This window comes from Haliaeetus leucocephalus, unplaced genomic scaffold, assembly GCF_000737465.1.
Source record: "Haliaeetus leucocephalus isolate CR32 unplaced genomic scaffold, Haliaeetus_leucocephalus-4.0 Scaffold450, whole genome shotgun sequence".
In the NCBI taxonomy this organism is placed as follows: Eukaryota; Metazoa; Chordata; class Aves; order Accipitriformes; family Accipitridae; genus Haliaeetus; species Haliaeetus leucocephalus.
Genome location: NW_010972886.1, coordinates 15,400,219 through 15,418,582, shown reverse-complemented (window position 1 = coordinate 15,418,582; position 18,364 = coordinate 15,400,219). Strand labels below are relative to the sequence as shown.

General features: G+C 34.6%; 1 protein-coding gene across 1 annotated transcript in view; it reads right to left on the bottom strand.

Annotated features, from left to right (window-relative positions):
• The window catches only part of USP34 (ubiquitin specific peptidase 34), a 125,660-nt gene that overhangs the window by 32,293 nt on the left and 75,003 nt on the right, over nt 1-18,364 (bottom strand). The window contains exons 42-54 of the mRNA XM_010575059.1: nt 16,967-17,150; nt 11,750-11,913; nt 10,635-10,700; nt 8,100-8,246; nt 7,958-8,014; nt 7,780-7,857; nt 6,979-7,073; nt 5,833-6,005; nt 5,073-5,226; nt 3,492-3,570; nt 1,909-1,962; nt 1,718-1,813; nt 45-109 (exon numbers count right to left, since the gene is read on the bottom strand). Coding sequence (XP_010573361.1) covers nt 45-109; nt 1,718-1,813; nt 1,909-1,962; nt 3,492-3,570; nt 5,073-5,226; nt 5,833-6,005; nt 6,979-7,073; nt 7,780-7,857; nt 7,958-8,014; nt 8,100-8,246; nt 10,635-10,700; nt 11,750-11,913; nt 16,967-17,150 — 1,412 coding nt within the window. The remainder of the gene's footprint in view (nt 1-44; nt 110-1,717; nt 1,814-1,908; nt 1,963-3,491; nt 3,571-5,072; nt 5,227-5,832; nt 6,006-6,978; nt 7,074-7,779; nt 7,858-7,957; nt 8,015-8,099; nt 8,247-10,634; nt 10,701-11,749; nt 11,914-16,966; nt 17,151-18,364) is intronic.

Below are 18,364 nucleotides of genomic sequence, written 5' to 3'. Positions count from 1 at the left end.
GAAGAAAAGAAGCATTAATATTACATTTTTTAAGAAAAACTTACCCAAAATATGTATGTTCAAAAATGTTCTTGTCTTGAAGAAACTGCATGTTATCATGCCATATCCACTGAAGAAAAAATGCTAACATCAGATACAAGAAAGCAGTTTATTTCACTACATAAGCATGATTTTAGGAATATTTAAACTCTTGCCATGGCTAAGAAAAATTTTTTTCTGACGAAAAACTATTTCTGAAAGCATTTTCTTCATTTTAAAGGATTGGCTCAAAGTTGTTTTATTTATACTATAGCAAGTATTAGTTTTGCCTGCCATATGACTGCAAAACAGAGCTCAGAACCTTCTCCTCTTTCTGTGATCTCATTTTTACAACTTACATTTTTAGGCTGAAATTTTGAGAACTAGTCCAACATGTTAAAAAAGAACCACAGTTTAAGACCATATTTTGATGTCTGCAACAGCGTAATAACTTAAAAAACGCCCCAAAACTCTCTAAAGACATAGTTTCACTAATTGAGATCAGTTAGACTTTCCAGCAGCCTAGCTAGGTATGTCTAAAGGTTGAATTTCTGACCCAAAGCCTGATGAGCCCTGTGAACTATTGATAAATTCTTAAAGAGTAGCACTTGAGATTCCATCATTAACCAGAAAATGATTTCATGCCAGGCCCCCCTGTTCCTCTCTCCAAAATGATGTTTTTGACCAAATCTGTTTGTAGCATTTTTCATACAAAAACAGTTTAAAAGTTTAACTCTGATAAAATCTATTATTATTTTTAAGACTGAGAAGGATAAAAAGCACCATTTGATTTGCTGACGAGGGATGAAGAGTCTTTTTAAGCTAAGAACCTAACACGTGACAGATGATAAAGCAATACTTCTGGCCAGAGGGAGCAGGGAAACTGGCTTTTCATGTGATAAAAAGGGAGAAGAATGTCTTATAAATCCCACATTGGGGATACATCTAGCATAGTGAGATCCCTAGTTAAATACTCTGCTCCTGTGTGCTGCCTTTTTCAGTTCCTCAAGCTATACATGGCTTAAATAGTATCTTTACATAAATAGCCCGGTATCCTAAGAGCAACCCTCATCACTGAGGAGAACAGGGAGCTGTAGCTGTTACTGGGTTTTGTTTCCCCTACCCCTTTTACTAACACCTGGGCTACACTATGACTATGGGGAGGAAGAGGTCCTTTTCTGACTGATGCTCCCCATCACAAGCACAAGCAGTCACAATCTTATATGGCTTTCACATAGTATTTCACAACCGCTAGCAAAAGTGCAAACAGCTAGAACTATTCTCTTATTCTGTCCCACCTCAAAGCAGTAAGTTGCTGAGGAATTGAAAAAGGAAAAGGACAGTGGTTAACGAGAATACTTCCTGTAATATTGCAACTATTCAGAAAATCTTGGTAAGCTCTCACAAATACTGAAAAACAGTGCTCTACCATTTTTTACCAATAAGATGCAGAACGATTTAGATATCTGAATTAGAAAATACAGGACAGAATGAGAAAACATCTAAAATTTACATACAGTGGAAATCTTAATTTACTTCCTAGTCAAATGACATTCTCCTAAGGAAGACAGCTAAATGAAAGGACTGTCATCTTACTGATTTAAATTATATTCACTTTCCTATGTTTATTCAGATTCCTAATTTGTTTAGGATTTCCTACAGTATTTTAAAATTGGTGTTAAAACAAATCAACTTGTACCTCCAACAATTCTGATGAAACATCAAATTTGTAGTCTTTGCCATTTTCTTCCTCTGGTTCCATCCGTTTATAAAACAGCATGTAAGCACTGTGTGTCTTTAAGAAAAAAACATCTGTATAATTTTTGCTTTCTGAGATAAATCATGAAAGTAGAAGTATAGTCATATAACAAGTGTTTGGAAGAGAAATACCTTTTCAAATGAGAAGTCCATAAATTTATCAGTAACAGAATCGTAAGTTTTTGTCTGTCAAGAAAAAAAGTAAAACCATTAATTACAAGGTTTTTTTATGGTCTGGTTATTGGCAGTTTGAGAAAAATGTGCAAGTGAACTATTTCATGACATTTGCAGGGAGGCTGCTGACAATTTATTCTTTGCTCAAAGTAGTCTTCCTTCTTTTTTTTTCTTCTACAGTGGCCTATTCTGATTTTTCAAAGTTGCTGTATAATATTGTGACCTACATCTCCCGCTATTTCCTGTCTCATCCATCTCATTTACACTTCTTTTTAGACACCTAAAGTTATTTTATCCATTTTCCAAACAAAACATTTTGTTTCTGCATGTTGTCTTTATCAGACAAGAGGAGTTTTCTTATGCACAGGACTGTTTTAGTAAGATACTGCATTATTCATAATTTGTTTTATATAATTATATATATATATAAAATCATATACAAAAATGATCAATTCAAGCATAACCTGAAAACGTTTGAGTGTCGTCCAACAGTTATTCGTATTAATACAGTGTAAAAATATCCAGACTGATGTCACAGGGCAGTGGGCTGACCCAAAAGACAAAGCCGATACTGTATTAAAAAACCTTGTACTACTGAAAGCAAGCAAACATCAACTTAAGGAATTTTATCTTCTTACAATAAAAGGAACAAGCAAAACTATTTAAGCCTGTAGATCCATTAGCTTGAAAATCACTTACTAATATCAGAGTTCAAACCTTCCTGCTGAACAGCAGCATAAGCTGTACACAGATCTGACAGGTTTTTAGTTCAGTTCTGTCACCAGTGAAAAAGGATCTGACTGTAAGAGGTTCACAGACCAGAATCTGGAAGTTCCTAACACAAGACATAGACAAAGATCAAAAAGCCCTGTTCCTCCACAATAGGCATAAGCTTGAAGTAATTATTCCTTCAGTCAAGCCTGAGCAAAGCAGCCATCCAAGCAAAGGATTACTAAATTAGTTGCATACTCACTTTTTAATAAGTAAATAAATAATACGATGATAAAAACCAGATATAGTGAAGAAATACCTCTTCTTTGGAGAGAGACTTCACTAACTCATTTTGATTCATTAGTAATACCTATGCTATACTTCTGACACCTGTCTTTTAAAAGCCACATAAAAATACGTGGATTCATATTCACAAATCAAATATGATAGTTGGTACAGAAGAAATTAAGACCCTTCTCCTTCGTCATCTTAACTTCTGTTCTATAGAAAGTGTAAAAAAACTAGAAAGCTTGCATCACCAGCTTGCAAGCAGTCTCACTTTGCCAAGTCTTTCATTCCCCAAAGGAGGGGGAGACCCTTTGAAGAGATCGATGGTGGAAGAACAGCTAACTAGATGAACGTAAGGTAAAGTATCACCTGCACAACAAACATGTCAAAGGTTTAATAAAACCCAGCTAACACTTCTAACTGTTTCATATACATTCACAACAGATGGCAGACCAAAGGTGAACACCATGGACTCTTCACGGAAGTCTTCAGAACAGATATTGTAATGGTTCAATGTGACAAAAATAAAAGTCATAACTTACAGTCATTTCTCCACCAAAACATTCTGAAGCAAGCTGGGCAGAATCAAATGGTTTTACTTCAGCATCATTGAAAAGGTACCTGTAAAACAGTAAGATGTTAAAAAACTGCTGTTTGTCTCTAAGGGCAAACAAAGCATAACAAGGACTTCAAATGATTCTTCAGATTTAAGTATTCCTATTAATTTCTAATGTCTTGTTTGAATCACAGCAAACTAAAAACTGATCCCAAAAGTGACTTCCTTTCACTAAGATCAGGAAGTCAGCATTTCAACAGTTCTTGGTTTTTCTTTTTGTCAAGAGACACATTATTTTCCTCATTTTACCAGCCTGACTCTGGTACAGATAGGGTTTTAATGCAGCCAAGATCTGCCTTTTCAATCTGAGTGAAATGGAAATCAAAATTACAAAGGGGAGAATCATTCCTTAGGACAATAGAACTCAAACTGGAAGGAAACAGAACATGGTACACTGTTACAATTCCCTCTGGAGCAGGGATTGGGTCACAAGTTTCAAAAATGCTCCAGCTAATTATTCTAGAGACAGGAATAGAGGAAATCTTGTCTCCTGTTCCAGGGCCTCAGCTGAGAATCTGAGATATGACATCCAGAAATGAAATGCAGACAGTGTTCCCTGCTGTCTTATGTCACCTAGCAAGACTGTCCTCCTTTCCATGCCAATGTCTCATCCCTTTCCCAGGCTACTTCTCCGAACTTTTTCTTCCTCTTCACAACCATGATATACCCAATGTATGCAAAAGTTTCCAAAGTAGAAGTGGGATGTCATAGTTTAAAAAAAAAATTAAAAATTATTATTTAAAAAGAAAATAGTGCATAGCATTTATTAATCTCACTTATGTGTAAGAAGGTCCCGTCTCTTTTTTTAATCTTTGAAAAGAAGGGACAGAAAAATACATGCTGTCAAATATTCCAGTATGTCACTGTAAATTGCATCTAGGAGGACCTGGCCAATAGGAAAAGATCACCAGCTAGATAAACTTAAAAATCAAATGTGAAAACAATTCCACATAGAAAAAGTACATTAAGAACATATTTAGATAAACTAAGTATTGTAACATCATTTCTGCCACACAGGATGCAAAGAGTTTAAAGTGAAGAAATATTCAAATTGTTGTTTCACTGAAAATGGACAAAGTGAAAAGGACTGAATTCCACAATCATAAATGTAGCTGTATGCTTGCCAGAGGTAACAACTTGATTTTATGAACGACAAACTATTAAATCTTACTTCATTTGTACTGAAATAGATTAAAATATAGTCTTTGATAGTCCTGTCAAGAAACAAGCACTGGCTGTAATGTGAGGCTAGCATGGCATTCTCCTGCTACACCTGTGTCCAAGGCACTCCACAACTATTGCAGCTACAGCACACAGATTTGTATGCTAATAAATTAATATACTTACACCTATCAAATTCCAACATCTTGTGCTTTTGAGAGTAACCCACATCATGTTATCTCCTACACATATATCTTCTGTATCTCCTATACTGCGTCTGACACAGTCAACAAGTTTTAGTTATTTTAAAATAAGAAATTACAAAATGTTGTTTTGCATAACTCACCATTTGTTGTTTTTGTAAGCATGGGGATTGACTATATCTCTGATAAAACTGTAGTAATGTCCACCATCTGCTGTTCCTGTATGAACCGTTACGCCTATCAGATCATATTCGTAACTTTCAGTTTCTTTCAAATATTCACCATCTTCCTTAAAACCTGTAATAATTTAATACAGTATTTCATCAGTTATTTCCTAAACACCTGAACGTCAACATTTATGCCTTACACACATTTCCTATAGTTGTACTTAATTTTTTTTCTTTTCAGCACTGCACAACAATCACAGTCAGAAACTCCATACCCAGAACAAGCAACACAGATGCCAACTCTTGTGAAACAGTTATTGCTTTTTTTTGCAAAACATCACTACTAAAGAGATCAGGACTAATAACTAAGTTATTCTAAGTTAGCACATCTTATTTATGACGGCAGTTAACCAGCCATTTGCTGAAGTTCAAGTATTACCCTGCAAAATCAAAATAGGCTAGCAACAAGCCATATGTAACTATTTGTAATTTCTCTCATACTTTAAAAACAAATTTAAGAATAATTCAAGTTGAACATTATATGAAAACAAAAATAATTGGCTGTTTTTCTCATTAAAAAGAATGTATGACTTTGGGAATATAGGTTGATTGAAACTCTTTTTAAGCAAACAAAATCAAGCATAAAATCACTAATTGTTTGCTTATGTTATGTATACAGAAAGTGGTACACAGATGAAAGAGACAAAGCTTGCTGAATTCATTTTATGAGGCATACCTTCTTTTCTGTCATTTTTTCCCATGAGGAAATCTTCAGTGTAAGGTGTCATATCCAAACGTAAAGGGAATGAAAAATGCGTATTGACTTTCTCCTTCATCATGGTTACCATATTAAAGGTATATCTCATTGTATTGAAGCTTAAGATACGAGGTAGTTTCTTAAAACATGCCCTTAAGGGTTAGAAATAATCATGATTTACAAAAGTTTAGTAGGTTGAATTATATTTTCACAAAGATTTTAAACACATTTATTTCAAACATAAAATTGGAAATCCGTTGCTAAGTCACATAAATATAAAATTCACCTATCATAATGCCCTAGAGCAGGGCAGTCTAACTGGCAGCAGAAAGGTCACATTTAGCCTTGGAAGAAACAACAAATTTATTCATATGGCACAAATGACAGTTTTCTAAAATTATATTGTAAAATGAGTCATGAATGAATTTAACAATGCAAATCCCCTCGTTAGACAGAGTTACTATCTTGTAACTGACAAATTTCAGTGCAGAACATATCTTATATTATATCTCATGAACTTCACAATAATGATTTTAAAGTAAGTTACTCTTTCACACACGTCCTTTTAACAGCTAGAAAAACAACTGTGAGTTTTTTCATCTCTAATAAAGAAATTTGTTAGTTGCAATACAAAAACAATATAAAATTTTTATTTAGCTTCTCTTTATTAGCAGACATTTTAAAATATGGAAACATTTTGAAAACTACCAATTTTAATTAAGAAATTTAGAGTTATGTATGAAACCTAAGCAATTATCCTGCATAATAACATAAGTACTGAACAACCTCTGAAATAATCTGACCTTTTAAAAACGGGAGAAGCTACAGATTTCAAAAGGTACTAATTTCTACACATTTCTTTTTATTTACATTAAAAAAAGGTCACAAACATTTTACTGTCTAGGTCATCTTTTGCTAAAATACCTTGTATTCTTTGTTTTGGAAATTTGATTTCTTAGTTACAAGCTCATTTGCACGGGGACCACATCCTCATAGGCATACACAGTAGCAAACGGAATGAAACCACAGTCCTGTCTCATCTAAAGGATTACTCTCATTCCAATAGTAATTTCAGTAATTTACTAAAAAGAAACATTAGGAATGTTTATTTCTTCTTAATCATACCTTTTTTCAGCCCGCACTTTCTTCCCACAATGAGAACATGTATACATGTTGTCACCTTCCAAGGTATCTTTAATAGTTACTTCATCAAGAGATTCCTACATATAATAAACAAAAACAACAAAAAACCCCCTTACATTTATCTTAGTTACATTTATCTTGTGCTTGCATGGCCTGCTTTACAAACCCCTCTCTTTGTTTAATTAACATTTCCATAAGTTATGAAAGTAAAGGTGGTCAAAGGCACCAGAGTTTGCAAGAAGAGCATGCACCTGAACTAAGAGAAGAGTTTGACAGGAAAACCAGTTCCTTATCCAAACACAAAATTTAGGAACCAATTCAGAAAAAATGGTTCCAAACTGTCCCAAAGAATTCAAGTTGAAATTCACATTCTAATGTGGGGATTAATAGTTGTTTAAAAATCTTGAAAACCGAAACCTATGCCAGTGTGAGTTTTAAATTAACTTCATAAGCAATAGTACATGTATATATAAAATCTTTTGACATTTACAAAGGAAAAAATGTCCTCTTATAAAAAAATAGCCATAGCATTTTTAAAACACAGAAGTAGTGATTACTGAGTGTAACACAATCTTCAGTCAATTCCAAATAGCACCAGCTTATAGCATGCTGCATTGAAAAGGTGAAACAATTCACTCAAATTACCTAGTAATATCAACCCAGAAATACACCAAACCTAGAGTACAGGTACAGGAAGCAACAACAGCGTATGGTACAGTCTTTTATACTTGACTGCACCCATTTATAATTGTGATCTATGCTACACAGCTTGGCATTACTTACATAAATATTCTTCATATCTGCCACCTGGCATCTTACTGTATAGAACTCTTCAGCAGTCTGACTTACATGCTCACAGTCCTAAATCACAGCAACGAAGGAGAAAAGCAATGAAATAACGCTTGAGAAGTTAAAAAAAAAAAAAATCTTTAAAAGATAAGGATAGGGAAAGAATACTTACCAAAGAAACAACATTGTTTGTGATAACACCTCCAAACAAGCTTTTCACTGTATTTTTCTGTGAATGAATTAACAAATTCTGTCAAGGAGATTTGAGCAAATCCATAAGTTTTCAAGTTCCCTTTTGCTCCCTCTTAACTCACCAGTTCTGGAGACATTTCTTCTATTTTTGTTATTAGGTCAGTGAAGAATTCAGTCATATCTTTCTGCTCTCCAGTGTTCAGTGGCTGCTTATCCATGGTATAGGTTTTACAGAAAGGCCTTGGATTGTATGCCTTACATTCACTTTCCTTTAGGTAAAAAATATCAAGCAAAACAAATCAACATAAATCCTTATATTTTGAAGTTACACAGATATACTGAACATACATATACGAATGTCTATTTAAAAAAGGACATACTTTTACATACAGTACCTCCATATGCCTTTTAGGCAACAAAGTTGTTTAAGTGCTTAAATGCTTCTGATGAAATGTAAAGCGGTTTTTAACTAAATTATTATCATTATTGTAATATTATTAAAATATAGTTTGTACAATATTAATAAATAATATTTAATAAATGCTTAATAAAATGAGTCATTAAAATAAAAGAACTTGGCTGAAGATGTGACATCTGTTCAGATACAAAATATAGTATGAGGAACATCAGCCTGTATTTATGTATTTCTGGACACTACTGACTTAAACCTTGACAAGTACTTAATTTCCATTCGGACTTCTCTATGCTATAAAACTGCATCATCTAGTTCTCAACTGCGTGTGTTCAGAGAAAAGAATTTGCAGTATAAAGCAATTCTTTAGAATACATCCCCCATTCCGCTGCCTTGCACACTGGGAATGCAGAACTTATTTACAGCAGAAGGAACTTTGTTCTTGTAAACAACGATATACATACTGTTTTCTTTTAAGGATGTGTGGCAAGACTGCGCTTCCTGTAAATATTACCTTTTTTTGGAATAAAGTCAGTCTTCAAGGTTTTAATAATGTTAAATCTTCATATGATTTTATGTTCCTATATTATTTTATGCTTATGTAAATACCTAGATTTATTTTTTCTATGACTCATGGCAGGGACTACAAGCCTAAATTCCTTTCCTCTATTTGTCTTCAAAGTGGTTATGAACTTCTTTCACAAAAGCCAGTGCCAAGAACAAAAACACTCAGCTCTCCTCAGTTTTCTTTTTTCATTATTTCACTATTTCATAAATGCTTCACTATTTTAACAACAGTGAACACCTAGCAACTGCTTCAATTTTGTTACTCAGGCTCTGGAATTTCAAAAATTTTTAGTTGCTTTTTAATGCTTTATTTCAACAGATTAACCTTTGAAACACTGGAGCAAGGAAAATGCAATGAACAAAAATAATATATTTTATTTTATCACCAGGGAAACTGGGGCAAAGAAGTTGTTCCATGATTAAATGAAGAACCAAGCTCAGAACCCTTTACCTCAATGTCCATGTGAAAACACAATGAATAACAATGGTGTTGGAGAGACACTCATGGCAGAGTGTTTGTTAAAAAAAAAAAAAAATTTATTGGGATCTTGGCATGGTGCTCACATATGGAATCAAAACATCCTAGCAGGACAGTCAGTGTTTGGTAGTGATGGGGGTCTGTTGCTAGGGTCCTTGCAGTGGTTATCTTCAGTTAGACCTGGAAAAACTCCTCAAATCACCGTTTTGCTAAATTCTTATAATCCAGCTGGTAAGAGTCCTACATGACCTCCCCAGCATCTGTGTAATTCATTTCTATCGATTCACCTTAACTACGTACAAAGCATCTCTTAAATATCTTAAATCCATACAAAAGACTGTCCTATGCAGTCATTTCTGCAGAAACAGTCTTCACTGATCATTTACAAAAGTTGATTTGGAAACTGGACTAGACACAGCAGAGGCAGTAGTAGCATTGTCCCAGATTGCTACTTGGAGGGCTCCTGTAACGATCAGTAAAATAATTAATTGGGAAAGTACAGTCAATTACCCAGTTTCAAATTGGACCATTATTGCATCCAAGGAGATGCCTGGCCAGGGAGCTCCTGGACCACTCAGAGGTTTAGCAATGTAAGTGCACAGGGTGTCCCTACAGGGCACAACCCTGATACCCAGCTACACCATGACTGTAACTAAAAAGCAGACTTCATTTTCATACTTGTTAACTCACTCGTAACTGAAGTCCCATAGCTATAGTAAACACCCTGTGTTCACCTGAGCGTTCATGTGCTGGGGGTAAAAGGTTTAAATAAATGAAGGATGCTCAGACTGTGGCACCTGAGCCTGACGTTCCCATATATTCACTTCACAAACTTTTTTTTTTTTTTTTTTAAGAACACAGTAGACAATCACTAACATTTGAGAGCTGGTGCTTGCTCATTAGAGTTGGTGCCCAATATTAAACACTATCTTAGATTAGGATTTACATTGCCTCTTCATGAAAACTATTACACCAATGTTTGCTTAACTGATTTGCTGAATAACAGCTTTAAAGTGGGTAAAAACTATTTCAGTTAAGACACTCATTTACAAAACTTAGGCACAATGGACTTAAGCTGACAAGAATTTACATATAGAATGGTAACTACATTTTTCTTGCCATTTTTTCTTTTTTTTTTTCCTTTTTTTTTTTCCTTCCTGAAAAAAGGATACTTTATAAAATCTTCTCTTTCGTACCTACCATTAAGTATGTAAACATTTTCTGGAGTTCTAGTAGGGTGGTCTTGTGTTTCATATCTTCTGAATACTAAAAGAAATTCATAAAAGACGACTTCATCTTTTTGTTTATAACTTTACAAAAACAGCCCTTAAAAAGATGAAACAATCATCTTTTTAAACAAAAAAACAATCACTTTATTATGGACAATTAAGAAAAATTACTGTGTACAAGAACACAGAGTACACTATTTTACACTTATATATAAAGTACTACCTACTCATTTTTTGGCATGTCAACATTAAACCTAAGTAAAAGAACTCTACTTTCTAAAAATTTACTGCAGCTAGGAGCTCTTGGGAAGGTATTACAAAAGACCGTGTTAATTTTGGAATGATTTTTTTCAGTTCATAGACGTTGTGAGAGTTCTGATCAACCCTCTATATGATGCATTTCATATGCAGACCAGGAGCTTCCCTCTTTTATTTTATTTTTGTTTTTATTTATAAATGTCTAATTCTAGATGAAGTTAAGTGACATCTACCAATAACTTAACGATAACAAAAAATGATGACGTCACTGCCAGTTAGGGTGTTTCACACATTATATATGCTCTGTTGATGTCAGGGATCAAAACAAAGCTTTCTCTATTACAATAAATAGCTAGAAGTAGTAATATTCTATTTCTGGAAGTTAACCAATGTAATTTATAGGACTTGCTGTACTTTTGATAGCATGAGATACATGCTCTGGGACTTTATAAACATTCAAGAAGAATTACTTTTATTCTAAGAAAATGACAAATTAAGAGTTAAGAAACAACAGACCAGTCACATAAAACCAAACTTGAATAAATCTAGTTGACAGCAACAGAAACATGAGTTTGAGAACATGTTTTATTACAATGCCACCTTAAGAACCTACTGCACTACAAATACATTTAAAAAAAAAATTATAAATCTCTTAACTTTAGACATCAGCAAAAGAATCCAACTGAACAAAAAGCAAACTAAATCCTGAAGAAATATTCTTTATCAAGAAATAAGTCTTAAAAGTAAGTCTATATCAGCATTTGCACTGATTCTAAATTTAAACTTCTATGAAAATCCACACAAGGAACATAAGACCCCAAAGCGTACCTTTGCAGTAAAGATTGCTTGTCTGGCCTCTGGTATCATGTACAGTTGCTGAATAGTGGATGCCAAGTAACACGTTGCTCCAAGATTAGTTAGACCCACAAATCTACATTCAGCGCGAACATCATCATGTGGCCAATAATCCCACTTGTAAGGTGCATGGGAAGCTGTAAAAAATATGAATCACACACAGAGAAAAAAATCAATTCAAAGTACAATTTACAAAAACATAAATACAATTAAAGGCTTTATGCTTACATTAATAAAATGCATCCTGTTTATGCATTCTACATTTACAGACATGAGCCAGACTGTACCTGCTCTTTAAGAAAATGCACTATAGGTACCTCAGGAAAATCACTTGATACAGCAGCGAGCCCTTCTAGATGCCACACTGCTTTGGGCTGCAACTGATTTGCTGTGCTCTCCAAAGCACTACTCATGGCAAGTATCATCTCTTACACTTGTTCTAGTGGTAGCATTACATATAGTAATGGTCTTCCAGCCTCTACCTTTAAATTAAAGTTTGGTAAAACCACATCATGTTTTCATCATCAAGTGCATCCATAAATTCTAAGCATTGGCTGCTATGCATTTTTTCTACATAAGAAATGGGTTTTTTTATAATACAAGCCAACCATAGCTCTCTCAACACTTCACTGCCTAAACCACTGAGAACATACTTTTAACTGATAACATACAACCTTTACAAGCTCCCAAACATACACCAGTAATTCCCCCAACACAAAAATTACTCATAATTTCTACTACCCATTCCCATGCACCCTATGTCACATCGTAAGAAAGCAAAGCAGAGTCTCGGCACCCAGAGGCTCAAGTTAGGGAGCCTTTCCTTCACATAACAAAACACAGATTTGGCATCAGGGGTAACCACACATGAAGCAAGACCTTTCTTTTCAGAAGAGAAGCTGGTTTCAGAATGACATCTACTACAAACAATGCCAGGCTAGCAAAAGATCTTTTTGACCAGTACAGAAGATGAATAGATGCTTATCAGAGATAAGACAAAAAAGTGCAGTGAAATGAAGTGGTTGACTATACACAAGCTTGAATAAACTTGGGAACAGTTTTTATAGGAAGAGAAGGAATGTTTTTTACTGCACTTCAAAGCCATATATACCAAAGAAATCTGCTATCTACAAGAAAAATAGGGGTAAGCAAGAAGTGAATTGCCTAGAGAATCAGACTGAAAAGACATTTTCTTTTCCTGTAAGTTTTCTATTCCTCTATATTTCATACCAGATGTAGCAATCTATTTCTTACACAGCATGGCACTAGCAAGTTAGGCAAGCCTGACAGACTCTTCTTAATAAGCCTCGTTCTGATATGGCTGCCAAGAAATCAGAAGAATGGGAAAGTTCTCCTCATCTGCCAATCAAGAAGACAGTAACTAGACTAGACAAACCATTTGTAAGGGATTAGTACTGCTTCTAGACACTGACAGGCTTCTCTTTCTAGCATCCCACTACACAGGAGAATGGAATGGGGAATTAATCTTTGAGCTGCAGAGGCAACTAGATGACACAAGCACTAAATTACAGAGGAATTAATCCAGTGTCCAAGAAAATTCACTGCAGCCTATCTTCCTTGGTATGCAAGAAGTTTGACACAAAAACTTGCAATACATCTACCTTTGCCAGTCATCCCCAAGGATATCATTCTCCAAAAAGGTAGTGTCCTGCAAATAATTCAGCACCTCTACTGAAGTATATGTTCAAATATAAAGAAAAAAAGCAAAAAAGTAATCTGGATTTATTTTACAATCCGCAAAATTTATGTGGGCTAAAGATTTATATTTTAAATCCTTACTTATTTTGCCAAAGATTAAAAGCTCATTAAGGATTCTTCTCAATTCATACTACCAGCTATAAATTCAGGAAACTATTTGGCATCCTCTGAACAGATCCTCACATCTTCAGAGAGCAGACCAACAAGATGTGCTGTTGCACAACAAATAATTGTTGTAATCTTCACTTTGGCATTGGCATCAAAACAACTTTTAGCCCTGCAGCTTCAAGTAGGGAAGGAAAGAGTTTTAATTCTCCTGTTTCAACAAATCTCAGTAGCGTGACCTCATGTTACCTGGTTACACTGAGCTGACTGGCCAGTTGAAACAAAGCTCTCCTCCATGTTTAACCTCCTAAAGAAAGTACTTAGCATGGCAGAACAAAAAACTCACTCCCTTAACTGAAATCCTTAAATTGTAACATCTTAATTCACCCTTTCTGATGTAAGTACTCAGCATCTAGCACTGCTTACAGCTCATCAAGTTGTAATTACAAAGAAATCAGACGACTTCTGTATACTTCATGAGAATAGTTGGGAGTATCTTCCTCCTACTTCAGTCTGACAATGGGCTTTCAGAAATTTGACAAAGAATTTCTCAGGAAGATCCTGTTTCCTCCACCCTGGGATTTTTAAGCGACTGTCTTCATTTTCATAATAAAAGCTTTCCTTTTGCATGTGGATCTTAACTAGAAAGGTAAATTTGAGCCTTATTTATGTCTATCTTCTTTATTCCTCACTGTCGTTATAGAAATCAGCCTTTTCTCAGGAAGAGAGAGGGAAACTTGTAAGCAAACTCACAATACTCATATTCTACTTTAAGCAAAATAAAACTGAACTTCTTCCTCTTCAAATGACTCTGCATTTCTCTGTATTTCACCTTGTGATCATGCTTCTGCTCCAAACATAACATCAGACACTATCTTAAACATTATCTTAAACAGCTGGTCTTGTTTCCCTCCTTTGAACTGAATGTTTTTGTTAGTCTTGGTCTTTAAAGAAAGCAAAACTCCAAAACACTGCAAGAAATTTTATGAACACAGAGGGAATCTAAATCAATCCCCTCTTCAGTAAGATCAGACTCTGCATTAATTGTTAGCCCTCCCTCTTAATAAAAAGGAGGAGAAAAGTCAGCTGACATCAGCTGCTTAGGAGTTCACTTCCTACGGTATCACTTGCTGAAAAAGCATGGAGGCACCCCTATGTCTTCAGCTAAAACCACTGTAACAGTGAAATAGAAAAAAGCATGCAAATCATTCTCTTCTTCTATCCATCTATGAAGGGAGCAAAATTAGTGGAAGCTTTAAAGAAAAATGCTGCTGCAGTTAAAACTTCACTACAACTACTTCACATTATTAATAGTAGTGTAAGTTTGAAGAACAGTATACAGTTGTGCATTTTAATATGACTACCAGAATAGAGTCTTAGTAACATAATTTTTAATTAGAACCCTAATGTGGTTTTTTTTTTGTCCCAAGGAAAATATGCTAGATATCCTTTAACAAGTTGTTTTCTTTTTGAAAATTTTACTTTATTTTGCTGCATTAAAGCCATCTCTTAAGAGCATCCTGGCTTCAATCAGTTAGGAGTGTGAGGAAAAAATGGTAGAATAGCAGAGACAGCAATCAGTGAGACTAGAGGACAACTGTACGAGTAGCAGGATTGAAGATTTCTGCAGTGAACCACAAAACTGAAATGTTAAAACCAAAGACCAGATGGAAATTTATAATATTTTCCTTAATGTTTCTCCTAAGAAGAACAGAGAGACAGGCCTAAGACTAAGATTTTTAAAGACTAATAAGATTACAGATTGAAGCAAAGTGGAAAAAAACAGTTTTATGAATCTTTGGATCACATCAATGGAATAACAAGACTTTAAACAAATGAGGTATCAGAAGTCCTGTGTCAGTTGCACGTCAGAAAGAGACAACAGCATCCAGCCAGTTGTAAAGAAATTAACATTTGGGAAACTGAGATATCCCAAATATGGAGCAGGAGCACAGACCAGATGGCTCTGGAGAACTCAGGAAGGGACAAACAATCTAGAGAAGAGTATTTGGAAGAAAGCAACAACTGTGGTAAATGTTATGGAAAACTTCAGCACCTAGGAATCACTGGGATTTAGAGCGAGAAAAATACTAACTATAAAAAATGAATGATTGCACCTGGAGAGATAGAGACAACCTCAGCAGCAGAAGATGCACTCACAGAAAACAGAAATATCTGATATTTTCAAAAAAATATTCTTCATAATATTTTCCCTGAACATAGGAGACTTTGGAGGCTTTTTAGAAGGCCCCAGGCATATGACTGCAGAACACAAAACATTATTACAATCAGATTTCTCTTTTGCTTCCTGAATTGTAAGGCACTAAATCAATTCCACAGATTATAATAAATTACAGGTCCTCAGGTTAACAGGAATTTAAACTGGGCATCAAGCTAAAAATGCATAATGAGAATTTGCAAATCAAAGATAAAATATTAAATAACTTAAAATTTTGGTAATTTACATATTATACATTGGAATTATGCTTCCAAAACACAGGAAGCATGAAAGCCAAGAAGCGTAACAAAATTGTATTAACACTGTAAGCAGACATCTGGGTATAGACTGAAGTAAACTACAAAGATATGAGAGACTTTAAAAACATGACAGTGCTTTAATACCTACTATATCTACAGTACCTCAGTGTGGTTTATATACTTTGGTTTACATATAAACATACCATGTTTCTTCATGTTAGAAAGGGAAAACAGGAATTAAAATCCAGCACAAGCCAACGAAACATGTAAAATCCACTCTAACAATGTTATCTATGTGTCCGTGTCATTTAACAGGACCACATACTTTAAATAACCCATATTTAAGAACAGATGATCTGAAAATTATACATGGGATTAAATCCACTCATTTGCTAGGTGAGCAAAAGATGCCTACATCTTCTCTGTGACAGTACCGTAAGTGATGGTGGATAAGTAGTAGAGCTATAAAGTGGAATTTTAAAAGTAGTGTTAGCGGCAACATCTTTCTTCATCACTACTTTTGGAAAGTGGCACTATTCAGTTGAAGTCTAAAAACATTGTGTGTCACCTTTGCATTTCCCCATTTCTACCTATGCATTCTTAACAGATCATTAGTTTTAGAAAGTCATTAAATGCAGATGCTTCTGACGTATTTCAGGAGGAAATGGAAACTCCATGATTGCAGTACTGCTCACAATGGTGGCTAGCCATCCCCATCATAAACACAGAATCTTCAGAACGAGAGTCCATATTACAAATACACTCTTGTTTTCTCTACTGAACTTTATAAATCCGAAAATTCAAAACAAAACCAAAATGAACAGCAAATGCAAATGGACTAGTTTTCCACAAAATACTCAAAAGCTATGTATGAATAAAGGTCCTTACACTGCATATGTTGTGCCATAACCCAGTTGTGGAGCAGCCTGTAGTTTTCCACTGACCCCTTTACCATTTCTACCAACAAGTCATAAGCAGCAGCCCTTGAAGAATGTGACTTGCATTTTGGCTGTTGTCTGTCTTTCAAACTTGGCAGCAAGAACAGAAGATTGAAGATGTCTCTCAGAAACTCCTGTAAAACAGTTCAATCAGCACATTTAGCAGTTTGAACACATTCTTAAAAGACAACAGACATGTACTAACAATCTTCTAGAAACTTCTATAGACTTTCTAGACCACTATCATTTACAGAACTTTGACTTGAATACAAGTTCTGAACTACAAGTTTCAACAACTTACTTTATACCACATAAAGTGCACTACAACCATATTATAGCCTAAAGAGAAACATGTTCAGTGAAAAAGAATGACAAATTATGCTTGATTCATGATTGATAATCTAATTTAACAGACCATACACATGTATTTTTAGTAACTTCAAGACTAGTTTCTCCTAGTGAAAAAGGCAGCACATAACCTTAATCACCCTACTTGTTTGAATTTTATGAATCACTAGTTTATCTTAAAACACACACTAAATTATGTACCATGTGTACTGCAAGTGTATTTTTGTACTGTTTCATGTTTGGAATATTAACAGAACTATAGAAGGCACAGGCATAGCTGTACCAAGTCAGGTTGCCTTTGGATGATAAATACATATTACACACTCTTAGTTATCTTTACCGTCCCAGATTAATAGACTCAAAAATGAGATGGATCTGTCTAAACTTCAGTACCTTCTTTCTATGTAGCTAATTTAATTCAATAAACCAAAACTAAAATATGAAAAGGATAATGAAAAAAAAAAAAAAAAAGATCTGTATAAGTCTCTAAGAACAAGCGGTCATACTCTTCCACAACTACAGCACCTCCAAAGAATCGCAGAATGGTGAAAAGGCTTTGCCTCACCTTTCGGCTATGAAGTAAACATTACTAATTAGTAATTTAAGTGGTGTAATGAAAGACCGTGAAAGAATAAATTGAACAGATTTTATAAAGCAATACTTCAACAAATTTCCTTAAACAACCAGCAATTCATGTGCATACTTTATGTCTAGGGCTGATGACATGATCCATAGCCTGCACTTCACGACTTCTGTAAAATGTCTGCAATCTCAACAAACTGTATTTAATCATTAAATCATATCAGTAGTGTATCATTTCAGTTGTCTACATAATCAGACAATAAATTCTCTACCTCTGCAGAACTTTGATTGCTTTCTTTCCCCAAAGATATCTTCTTCAGTTTTTTTTAGGGACAGAATTCTTCCCCATATGTAGAGCACAGGCTACCAATCCAGCTATTATATGTCACTCTACAATTACTACAGTGTAATTAAAAAA